We start from the raw sequence: 13,246 nt of genomic DNA, 5'->3' as shown, positions 1-13,246 counted from the left end.
CAAAACAAAAAAAAAGCACAGTCCAAACATGAAACTATTTAAAATGTAGCATGATTTTCAGTATCTAGGTGAAATATAGGAAAGATTCTTTTGTATATTACCCCTTTGAGTAATAAGTAACATTGGAAATTTAGAATGTAACTTTTTAGCCTATTGGTTGGGTCTGCATAAACTTACCTTCCCATAATATAAATGGCATTTACTGGTTTTCAAATCCTAGAATACACCTATTGACAAAGCATATAAAACCTAATTATGGCTTTAAAGCACAATATGAATTAACCTCAACAATGCATAAGCGCAGCTGACAAAAAATAGAAAGGAGGAGGAAGAAAGTAGAGAGTCATTTAACTATTGGGAGACAAGGTGAAGGGAAGGAGTCCTAATCTATCATACCAAGAAATTGACAAATTTCCTGCCAAAGTCTTAAAACAAAAGACATTAAAAACAGAAATGGTTTTTGCCTCTGGTAAAAAGGGATCTGCATCTGGAGGGAAAGGTGGCCAGGATTTTTCATTACAAACCCTACCGTACTATTTGATTTTTTAAAACCCTGTGCATGTATTTCTTTAAAGTCCATTAATTCAAAGGCCATCTTCATTAGCAGTGCCCTTGATCACCCGACACTTCTCACAGTGATTTCACTATCTTCAGCAATAGAGCATTCTCATTAACACAAAAAGATGACGTTAGCGTTTTAAGTTCTGATTTATTCACTCTAATTCAAAGTGCCTTTGGATACTTTGCTTAAGAATATTTAACCCCAATAAAAATAAAATTTGATAGCCCCTCATATTAGTGGAGAAAAAATAAATTATTAAGCAAATGATGTTGGTACAGGTACCTAACTACTTGGAAAAATTGATCAATCTCTCCCTCTGTCCTGAAATCAATACCATGTAAGTAAAACATGTAAATACTGAAATCACAAAAGTACTAGGAGAAAATATAGATGAATATTTTATAATAATGAGAAAAGGCATTTCTAAGCCTGCCAGTAGGATAGAAACCTCAGAGGAAAAGACAGATCTGACAACATATAAAAATCTCTGTAAGGAAAAATAAATGGGGGGTTGGGGGGGGAGGGGTTGAGTAAAGATAAAACTGAAGCTAAAAAAGAATGAGGAAAATGTGCAACATTTAAAAAAAATAGTTAATAGTCCTATAGAGAATTTTAAATAAAAAACAGCCTAGTAGAAATATGGGCAAAATGAAAAAGGAATCACAAAAGAAGAAACACAAACCCTCAAAGAAAAACTAATTAAAATGAGACATTTCTGCCCAGTCAGATCAACAAAATTTAAAAAAATGTTAATGGGGCACCTGGGTGGCTCAGTCAGTTAAGTGTCCGACTTCAGTTCAGGTCATGATCTCACGGTCTGTGAGTTTGAGCCCCGCGTCAGGCTCTGTGCTGACAGCTCAGCCTGGCGCCTACTTTGGATTCTGTGTCTCCCTACCAACCAGCCATCCATGTAGTCAGCCAACAAGCCAGCCATAGGTACCCCACAATCAGTGATGTGTTATACATTTCCAAACAACCGGCGTTGGGGGAAGATGGCTGACTGCAGCTGATTTGCTTATTTCTGTGGTATAAATACTCCCAACATGTCCAATTTCAAGCAACTAATGTGACCTCATTCTATGTGGAACAGGGAGGCTAATAATGGCCCTGTGAGCTGGCTCCAGCATACCACTGTCAGGTTTGTCAAAAAATTTACACTAAAAAAGAACTGGTTAAATAAATTCTGATACAACCACTCAGTGAGAACAAAGTAGTCATTTAGAAATGATGATATAAGTGCATCTAATAGAACACATAAACTTAAGGGATTAAAAAAACCAAGTTTAAAAGTAAACATCACATGAAGAATAAGCTCATTTGTGTATAAAGTTTATGAGTATAACAAACTAAAATCTGAAAGGCTGATATGCCTCAATGGGTGGGATTATGGGTACATTTTGCCTTTGTTTTACTATTATCTGATTTTTCTAAAAGTTTGTAATAATCAAGAAACAAACAGTGGTCGCTTCCTTTTTGGAAAGATCACAGTACTGTATACATACAGTACTTAAGAATTTAGAATTTCAAGACTCATCATCATGATGTACAAAACCTGCTGTGGTCTAGCAATGTGCAGAAGTTTTAGTTTACTCCAAGTTCTACCCTTTCATCACCTTGCATTCACATATAGTTTTTACAAAATACTTTCGCACAGTATCTCAAGTACCTAAGGTTATTCCATACTTAGCCTTAGCATCATTCCCCTGGGAGCTTTAAGGTAAGGTCTACACTAGTCTATTAAAATGCACTTCTGGGTACTTATCTGGAGTTGCTATTTCCATAGTCGAAACAAATATGAATCATTTTCAGTCTCATTAGATTTTTCACAGTACCAGAATAAGTTAATCTACATTTGTTTTAAGTGTCTGAAACACAAAATATGTTAGCCCAGTATGAATTACTATAGGAGATATACATTACTGGTTTCATTCAGCAAAGACTGATCACCTGCTTATGTGCCATGGAGATTGAGAAGAATAAAACATAGTCACTGTCCTCAGAGCTCAAAATTTAGTAAAAACCAAAAACATGTAAACAGATCATTAATGAAGAATGATGTGTGAGCACAGAGAAGGGAACAATTAATTGTCTATGCTTCACAAAGGAAGTGACATCTAAGTTTAGTTTTGAAAACTTACTAAGCGCCTGTCAGGTAGAAAGGAAAATGGGGGAGAAGCCATTCCAAATAAAAAGAACAGTGCAAAAGCACAGAGTTGTCAAAGACCACGGTTTGAAAAGTGAACTCTGCATGGCTAGAGTAACTATAAACTGATCTAGCTAGAAGAACTTTTGGGGCCAGATTATGAAAGATCCTTGTAGACCACACAAAGAAGTTTGGACTTTCACCTTGTAGGCAGTTAGGACCCAGGTTTTAAGAAAACAGGCAAAAATTAAAGTTGTTTTTTAGAAGTATGCCTCACTCTGGTGACTAATGAGAAGGCTGGACTAAGAAACTGACCACTAAAGACTTATTTAAGATAGCTCTTAAAATGGTTTTCAAACTGTGTTCAGGTCTCAATCATTTTTATTAGCAACCAAATTTTTAAAAAGTGCTTTTGCTTATTTGGGAAAAATAAACGTTTACCGTCGTCTTTTGAAGGGTGACTTTGGCATATCTGCTGTAGGGATCATCTGCTCTCCTGGCCTAACCCACATGATAGGCCCATCATCACTCTGGGACCTACACTGGAGTCGGAGGCTGGAAAGTGTACCCCAGGGCAAAGTCATCTAGAAGTCAGATAAATGAGTCACGTTAAAAAAAATCTTTTTGACTATTTACAAGTTAATCCCACTACCACCCAAAATAAAGCTCTAGGAAGTTGATTTTGTGTATGTACATGAATAAATGCTATATTAGATAGTAATTTATATGTAAAAAAGAATCATTGAAGTTAATTATTCCGAACCAATTTTTTTAAACATTCCTATTCAAAACACTAGATAAAATGTAATTTTACTAGACAAAATTAACTTAACATTGTTTTCACAGAAACTGCACACTTAAATAATGATCAGAACTCTAATAATTGGAATTAACACTCACTTTCAGAAATGGTGATTCTTCTAACATATCAAGGAACTCTGGGAAATAATCACCAACTTCTTCATCTACTGCTCCAACAAGACTTATCTGCCGCATGGGACCTGCTCGGTAGGTGCCACAGCAGTATGTCCTGTTGACCTGAGATAAAACGAAAGAGGAAGGATAAAGGACTGAAGTACACTATAATATAATTAAAGAATTATAAAACAGTATTGTTTCCAATGTTGCTATTTCTTTTACATACTATGAACTCAACAGTCTGTACCTTGGATAAAGCCCATAGTTACAGAAAGATGCTCTCGCACACTGACAAACACATTAATATGGTAAGTGCCACAAACAGAAATTTCAAAGAGCAAGTTAGTCTATGATCCCAACATCTCAAAGAAACATTGAAGACATTAAGATACACTTAAACTTCTCTGAGAATGATTTTTTATACTTTGAAAACACTCTAAACTGATCTTTATTTTGGAAAGAAAAAAATCGGCAAATAAAAAGTAAAACTGGCAGGGCAGAGAAAATTAAAAAAAAAAAAAAAGAGAGAGAGAGACCACGGTCAGATTAATCTTCCATATCCATTTTGTATTCCCTAGTGAAAACCTTCATATCAGGCAAGATACCAGGCTGTTATCAAACCCAATCTCCCTCCCAGTTACTTGCATGTAAGATCCTCTACCCTAGGCAAACTGATCTTTTTGTCTACCCAACTTATGCCAAACTTACTTCTACCTACAATGATTTTTCTCTTAAATATGCCCTACTTGGAATGTCCTCTTTTCTGTCAACCCAAATCTTATCTTTCAAAGATCAGTTCTTTTTTTCTGGAAGCCTTCCTGATCACCCTTCATGATCTTTTCCTTTTCTGAAACACAGAGACACTTTCTTTACATCAACTCTCTAGTGAATTTAGGGCATATTTTATACCAATTTGTAGCCCAGAGAATCCAAGCATTCAAATGGAATCTACTAATACACCTGAAACTAGTATTACACTGTATGATAACTAATTGGAATTTAAACTTTAAAAAAAATTTTAACGGAACCTACCAATTGATTTGATACAATCTGATATTAGTCTTCTATGTCACTTCTTGTATTTTCTTAGGCAGAGAGAGAGGAAGACACAGAATCCAAAGCAGGCTCCAGGCTCTGACCTGTCAGCACAGAGCCCAATGTGGGGCTCGAACCCACTAACTATGAGATCATGACCTGAGGTGAAACCAAGTCAGACACTTAACCGACTAAGGCCACCCAGGTGCCCCTTCCCACCTCCAATTTAAAATGAATGTTTCTCAGGGCACCTAGGTGGCTCAGCTGGTTAAGTGTCCAACCTGGTTTCAGCTCAGGTCATGATCTCACAGTTCATGGATTCGAACCCACTAATAGTGCAGAGCCTGCTTGGGATTCTCTCTCTCTGCCCCTTCCCTGCACCCTCTCTCTCAAAATAAACAAATAAACTTAAAAATAAACAAAGAAATAAATAAGTAAAATGTTTCTCAAGGATAAAGACAGATCCATGCATACAAATGACTAAACTAAAAATGCTGAATTCTAAGCAGACTTTCCACCTTGGATCAGTAACCAAACATTCACTATCTTAGTTATGGTGCAGATTAGATTGAAAGGCCTAATATACAGTTGTACCTTTATAAGGCAGGTCACTATTGAACATCAAAAAAAAAAACTAAGAATCAATTGGGATTGTTTTAAATATCCTTTTGCCTCAATACAAGGCATAAATGACCATCCATTTTTTTTTTTAACTTTTTTAATGTTTGTTTATTTTTGAGAGAGACAGTGTGAGTGGGGGAGGGGCAGAGAGAGAGGGAGACACAGATTTGAAGCAGGTTCCAGGCTCTGAACTGTCAGCACAGAATCCAACATGGGGCTCGAACCCTTGTACTGTGAGATCATGACCTGAGCTGAAGTCGGATGCTCAACCAACTGAGCCACCCAGGCGCCCCAGACCATCTAGCATTTTTTACACAATTCTTTACTATTAGTTCTTCAGCAACATTTTCAGAACCCACTATTTTTTTCTGTAGACAATTTAATAGCACCCCTATACATACACAATACAAACAACAACAACAAAAAAAGGGCTTAGATCCTATTCTCAAATATCGGGGATTTCTTAACTCCTTACAAATCTTTCCGAAAATCACCTTATATGATCATTAAGCAGCAACTGCCCAGGACAAAATTACTTTCTTTCCATATCTATTTGTATGAGTTACCTTCCCATCATTTGTATGATCGTCATGCTATGAAAAGTCAGAGGGGGCAGATTGGGAAAGAAGATGATCACGGGATGCAGATAAAGGAGAAGTAGGGAAGCTTTCTAAGCATTATTCTAACTTTTCTTAGCCAAGCACCCTAAAACAACTAACGGAGATTTACTAACCTTCAGTACCAGTTCTAGGAATCGCATGCTTTCAGGAGTAATAAATATCAGTCTCCCTACAACACCCCCACCAACTATTCCCAATTACCAGAAATTCCTTTACCAAGAAAGGCTTTCAAATATACAGAATAGGGGCATTTTATGTAAGAACTACGATAAAGACACATTACAATTTAAAGCTTACAGAACTCAAAACTAATCCTGAAAAAGCACACTGCTATGTGCCACTTTTGCTAGCTTGGAGATTATGCAACTCTTAATGCATTATTAATTGAAGGAATTCCCATTACACACAAAGTAAGACTGAATATTTTTATATCACAGTGTTTGAAGTTTACCTAATTTAATCCCATTAAATCAATAGCAATGAACTTGAAGACAACTTAAAATGCAAACACCTAGGATAATTAATATGTGACATGAGTAAATATAAGCATCCTTTCCTATTTGGAAAGAGAAAGGAAGTAAACCTAAAAATAGGGATTTGAATTATTTTTTATATAAAAAATGTAATATTATAAACTTATAATTTATCCTGTGGCTAGAAAGGATATAAAAACCAGCCATTAAACTGTGGCAAAAAAAAAAAAAAAAGTAGTAAAGCTGATGAACGGTGTATCACTGATGTAAAAATGTTCATAAATGCTAATGTTTATAAAGCATTTAAATAATTAAGTGCACAAGTTAGAAGATGGACAGCATTTATGACCAGAAATTCAACATGTACCAACTGTGTGACACCTATGCCAAACAAACTACTAATTCTACCCTTCTTCTTTTTAGAAAAAGAACTTCCTGGGCATATAGCCAATGAGCTAGGCTCCTCGGCAGCCAAGTGTGGCCTGGAACCAAGTTCTGGCCAATGAGATCTTAGTACAAGTTACATATGTAATTTCCAGAGCATGCCTTTATAAGTAAGCAGCTCTCTATTTCCTCTTTCTGTCTTGAGAGCCAGGTTCAACTATGCAGACAACACAACCAAAGGGACTGGCAAAACTTAAAAGGAAAGGAGAATCCTGGGTGACATAATGTAATAGAACAGAGTTGCTTAACCTCTGGATTTATTACTCCAGAGAAACTTTTATTTTGTTCCAGCCACTGTATGTGACATCTCTTTGTTATGGTGGCCTTAGATCTCGTATACTAGCACACATCATTTTATTGCACTTCACTTTACTGCATTTCACAGATATTATGCTTCATAGATAATTGACTTTTTACAAATTGAAGGTCTGAGGCAACCCTGCCAAGAGTAAGCCTATCAGCACCACTTTTCTAACATTTGCTCACTTTGTAAGCAAATTTTTTGTAATTCTCACAGTATTTCAAACTTTTTCATTATTATTTTATTTGTTATGATGATCTATGATCAATGCTCTTTGATGTCATTACTATAATTGTTTTGAGGCACTACGAACCACACCACACAAGACAGTGAACAATCTATATTGTGTGTGTTCTGCTTTACTGATCAGCCATTGCCCCCATCCCTCTCTCTTCTCCTCAGGCTTAGGCCTTATTCCCTGAGACACAACAAAACTACAATTAGTTCATTTAATGACTCTACAATGGCCTTTAAGTGTTTAAGTGAAAGGAAGGGTCACAGGTCTCTCATTTTAAATCAAGAGCAAGAGATTATTATTATTTTAATGTTTTTTTTTTGAGAGAGAGAGAGAGACCGTGTGAGCAGGGAAGGGGCAGAGAGAGAGAGGGGACAGAATTCGAAGCAGGCTCCATGCTGTCAGCACAGAGCCTGACAGTTCAAACCCACAGAACTGTGAATTCATGACCTGAGCCAAAGTCGGACACTCAACCGACTGAGCCACCTAAGCACCCTCAAGAGCTAGACATTATTAAGCTCAGTTAGGAAGGCAGGTCAAAAACCAAGACAGGCCAAAAATTAGGCCTCTTATACCAAACAGCCAAGTTGTGAATAAAGGAAAATTTTTGGAAGGAAATTAAAAGTGCTGCTACAGTGCAACACACAAATGATAAGAAAGAGAGCTTTACTGCTGATACAGTGGAAGTTTTAGTGGTCTGGATAAAAGATCAAACCAGACAACATTCCTTTAAGCCACAGCCTAACTCAGAGCAAAGGCCAACTCTTATCAATTCTGTGAAGGATAAGAGACTTAAGGAAGCTGCAGGAGGAGGCTGGTTCATGAGATTTAAGGAAAAAGGTCATCTCCGTAATAGAAAAGCACATGGTGAAGCAGCAAGTGCTGATGTAGAAGATGCAGCAAGTTTATCCAGAAGATCCAGCAAAGACAATTAATGAAGGTGGCTACAGTAAATAACAGATTTTCAATGTAGACAAAATAGCCTTATATTGAAAGAAGATGCCATCTAGGACTCTCATAGCTATAGAAGTCAGTGACTGGCTTCTAAGCTTCAAGGGATAGGCTGACTCTCTTATGAGAGGGTAATGCAGAGGTGACTCTAAGTTGAAACCAAAGCTCATTTACCATTCCAAAAATCGTAGGGCCCTTGAAAACTACCCTAAATCTATTCTGCCTGTGCTCTATAAATGAAACACAAAGCCTGGATGACAGCACATCTGCTTATAATGGTTTACTGAATATTTTAAGCCCACTGTTGAGACCTACTGCTCAAAAAAAAGATACCTTTCAAAATATTACTGCTCACTGACAATGTACCTGGCTACCCAAGAGTTCTCTAACGGAGATGTACAATGAGATAAATATTGTTTTCATGCCTTCTAACACAACATCTATTCTGCAGTCCATGGATCAAGGAGTCATTTCAATTTTCAAGTCTTATTATTAAAAAAACAAAACAAAACAAAACAAAAACATTTTGTAAGGCTATGTAGCCACCACAGGTAGTGATTCCTCTGATGGACCTGGGCAAAGTAAATGGAAAGCCTGGAAAGGCCTCACCGTTGCTAGATGCCATTAAGAACATTCATGAGGTGTCTGGGCAGCTCAGTCAGTTAAGCATCTGACTCTTGATTTCGGCTCAGGTCATGATCTCAAGATTCATGAGATCAAGCCCCCCATCGTGCTCTACACTGACAGCGTGGAGCCTGACTGGGCTTCTCTCTCTCTCCCTCTCTCTCTTTGCCCCTCCCCTGCTTGCTCATGTGCACATGCTCTCTCTCAAAATAAATTAAAAAAAAAAGGAAGATTAGTGATTCATACGAAAAGGTAAAAATACAATATTAACAGGAATTTGGAATAAGTTGAATCCAGTCCTCATGGATGATTTTAAGGGGTTCCAGATTTCGGTGGAGGAAGTAGCTGTGGATGTGGCGAAAACAGCAAGTGAACTAGAATTAGAAGCGGAGCCTGAATATGGGACTGAATGGCTGCAATCTCATGATCAAACTTGAACGGATGAGGAGCTGCTTCTGATGGATGAGCAAAGACAGTGGTTTCTTAAGATGGAATCTGCTACTGGTGAAGATGCTGTGCAGACTGTCAAAATGACGACAAGGATTTAGAATGTTCCAGAAACTTAGCTGATAAAGCAGCAGCAGGGTTTGAGAAGTTAGACTCCAATTTTGACAGAAGTTCTACTGTGGGTAAAATGCTATCAAACAGCATCACATGGCACAAAGATATTGTTTGTGAAAGAGAGAGTCAATCAATGTGGCAAACTTCACTGCTGTCTCAAGAAATTGCCAGCCACCCAACCTTTAGCAACTACCACTCTGATCAATCAGCAGCCATCCACATCAAGACCCATTGCCAGCAAAAAGATTACGACTTGCCGAAAGCACAGATGTCGGCAGTTAGCATTTTTTGGCAATAGAGTATTTTTAAATTAAAGTATGTACATTGTTTCTTTAGACATATTGCTATTACATACTTAATAGACTACAGTACAGTGCAAACATAACTTTTGTATACACTGGGAAATCAAAACATTCATTTCCCTTGCTTTATTATGGTGGTCTGGAACCAAACCCACAACATACGCCCTTACTTTGCATACTAAGGGAGACAATACTCTGTACTAAACAGATGACATCCAGAGTATTAGCTCCTGCTCTGAGCTTTTAAAAATCTGTAACTAGGACGCCTGGGCGGCTCAGTCGGTTAAGTGACCGACTTGGGCTCAGGTCACGATCTCGCGGTTTATGGGTTCAAGCACTGTGACAAGCTCTGTGCAGACAGCTCAGAGGCTGGAACCTGCTTCAGATTCTGTGTCTCCCTCTCTCTCTGCCCCTCCCCGACTTGCACGCACATGCACACATTCTCTCTCTCTCTCAAATAAACATTAAAAAAAGAAAAAGTATTTAACTTAAGAAGATTGAAGTAGAAGAGTGGACTCATATAAATAAAAAACAGGAATCACAGGAAAATTGATATCACTCATTGAATAAAAGTTTACTGTTTATAACATGTCAGACACTGTCCTAAATATAGATATAGCAAACCAGACCCACTCTTGGCCCCTGGAAGTTTACAGTCTAATAGGGAGAGGCAAACAGTAATCTAAACAAATATCTAATTATAAACTGTGACAAGTCCTCAGAATGGAACGAATAAAAACACTGTGAAAGAGAACAAAGGATCCTGATCTAGAGAACAAAGTGTTCCTCAAAGTCACATTGAGCTAAAATCTGTAAAACAAGTTTAAAGGCAACAAAATCCCTTAAGAGTTGCCCTTTCCAATGAAGAAAGCTAATGATACTAAACACAGAAAGGAAAAGAAAAAAATAAAGATGAGACTGGACAAATGAGCTATAGCTGGATTACGCAGAGCCTTGAAGCCTACACTAAAGGTTTTGGGAAATCACTGAAGGATCTAAAGTAGTAACAGGAAAGTTATCGATTTATCTTTTCAGGGCAGAGGGGGCTTGGTGTTTTTGTTTCTGTTTCATTTTCTCAGAGGGTTACTGAAAGAAACCAGTTACGCTTCTGTACTATTCCAAATAAACAATAAACTAAACTAGTAACAGTGGAGCTGATTAGAAAAAAGTAAAGAAAAAGGATCTGAAAAAATATTCAGGACATAAAATTGTCAGAACTTGGAGACACACTAGATATGACACAGCAAAGAAGTGACTGTCAAAGATGTCTCCCCAGCTCTGCCCTTTGCAACCCAATAGAGAAACCACTCTTTGGGTGGGAAGGTGAGGTCTTCAGTCTTGAACATGAAGAGCTTCAAATGTGTGGTGGGCTGAATAACGGGTTCCAAAGACATCCAGGTCCTAATCCCTGGAACCTGTGAACGTTACCTTATATGGCAAAAGAACTTTGCAGCTGTAAATAAATTAAGAATCCTGAAATGGGGAGAGTAGCCTAGTCTACCCAGGTGAGCCCTAAATATAACCACAGGCGTCCTTATTTCTTATAAGGAAGCACAGGGAGAATTGACTGCAGAGAAAAGACAATGCGATGATGGAACCTGAGAGTGGAATGATGCACTTTGAAGATGGAGGAAGAGGCCACGAACCAGGTAATACAGAAGACTACTAGAAGCTAAAATAAGCAAAAAACAAACAAAACCCAGATTCTCCTTCAGAGCCTTCAGAACTGTAAAAAGCTATAAATTTGTATTGTTTTAAGGCATTATGTTTATGGTAATTTGTTACAGGAGCAATAGGAACTAATACCAAATACCTCTAAAATGCCCAAGTGCGTATGTCAAGAAGGAAGCTGGGTCTGAAATCAAGTGATTTAGACTGAGGATATAAATCTTATCACTGGCACAGAAAATATAAAGAATTCAAACAGTAGGGGTCTTGGAAAGATACAATTAAAAAAAAAAAAGCTGACAAAAAAAAGAACATAAAGGAGTTGTCAAATGGTCAGAGAAGAAGAAAACCAAGACAGCACAAAATAATGAAAGTCAAAATAAGAAAATATTTGAAGAGGTTTGGTCAAAATGTTGCTGAGACTTCAGTAAGATGAAGATGAAAAATGGAGGGGCGCATGGGTTAAGCGTCCAACTTCAGCTCAGGTCATGATCTCACAGTTCATGAGCTCAGCCCCACGTCGGGCTCTGTGCTGACAGCTCAGAGCCTGGAGCCTGCTTTGGATTCTGTGTCTCCTTCTCTCTCTGCCCCTCCCTTGCTTCCTCTCTGTCTCCCTCTAAAAAATAAATAAAACATTTAAAAAAAAAATTTGTTTTTAAATGCCCATTGGTGACCTTAACACGAGAGGTTTTTCAGATAAATTATGAGGGCAGAAACAAAACCCAGCAGTCTGAGATGAGAAAATGAGGACAGCAAGTGTAAACAACTCAAGAAGTCAGGCTGTGAAAATAAAAAAGGCTGGTAGAGAGGAGGAAAGAAGATCAAGAGAGAATTTTTTAAACGGAAAGACCATGCAAACCTCGATAGGAGTGTATAAACTTTCATTCCCCCTAGCATTATAAGAAAGTATGTGTTGCCCTACGACCTCACTATTACGAATGTTATCAAGCTTTTGGATTTTTATTAATTTGGTAAGAACTACCATCTTAGTAGTGTTAATTTCACTCTCTTAGGAATGAAGCTATAGATCTTTTAAAACGAGAGATTAAAGGGCCCTTTGTATTTCTTTTTCTGTGAACTACCCATTGACAATGCTTGCTTATTTTTAAATTGGGTTGCTAGTATTTATTTCTCTTACCTATTTCTAAAACTCTTAATGGTTTAGGAAGGTTTAATCTTCTATCAGTGATATGAACTGTATACAACTTTTCGTAACTTGTCTTTTGACTGTGTCTACAGTGATTTTTGTTTTGTTTTGGTCATAGTTAGAAAGACCTTTTCAACTCCGAAGTTATGAAAGAATTCTTCCATGTTTTCTTCTATTACATTTAGGTCTACATTTTCTACATTTAAATCTTTGATCCCATTTGGAATTTATCTTGGTACCAGTGATATGGATACTAAGATGAATTCTAGATAAATACCCTGATGTCCCAACATGATCATCTTTCTGCCATCAATGATTTGAGATACTGTCACTTTCATATATCAGAAGCCTGTATATACCTGGGCCTATTTCTAGACTTACTTTTCTGTTTCACCAAATAATGTTCATAAACTAATACTTATTTAATCATTAAATCTTTACTTAAGTTTATTTTTTGAGAGAGAAAGAGAGAGAGAGAGCACACGTGCACGCACATGCACAGAGGAGGAGCAGAAAGAGAATCCCAAGCAGGCTCCACACTGGCAGCGCAGACCCTGATGCAGCTCGAACTCACAAACTGTGAGATCATGACCTGAGCCAAAATCAAGAGTCGAACGCTTAGACTGAGCACCCAAGCACCC

At 37.6% G+C, this 13,246-nt stretch overlaps 1 protein-coding gene across 1 annotated transcript in view; it reads right to left on the bottom strand.

Annotated features, from left to right (window-relative positions):
* Positions 1–13,246, bottom strand: part of RSBN1 (round spermatid basic protein 1) — a 47,286-nt gene that overhangs the window by 10,330 nt on the left and 23,710 nt on the right. The window contains exons 3-4 of the mRNA XM_049618396.1: positions 3,606–3,743; positions 3,147–3,289 (exon numbers count right to left, since the gene is read on the bottom strand). Of these exons, the coding sequence (XP_049474353.1) occupies positions 3,147–3,289; positions 3,606–3,743 (281 nt within the window). The remainder of the gene's footprint in view (positions 1–3,146; positions 3,290–3,605; positions 3,744–13,246) is intronic.

This window comes from Panthera uncia (assembly GCF_023721935.1).
Source record: "Panthera uncia isolate 11264 chromosome C1 unlocalized genomic scaffold, Puncia_PCG_1.0 HiC_scaffold_4, whole genome shotgun sequence".
Taxonomy (NCBI): Eukaryota; Metazoa; Chordata; class Mammalia; order Carnivora; family Felidae; genus Panthera; species Panthera uncia.
Note: the sequence above shows the minus strand (reverse complement) of the source record. Positions and strands in the feature narration are given on the sequence as shown.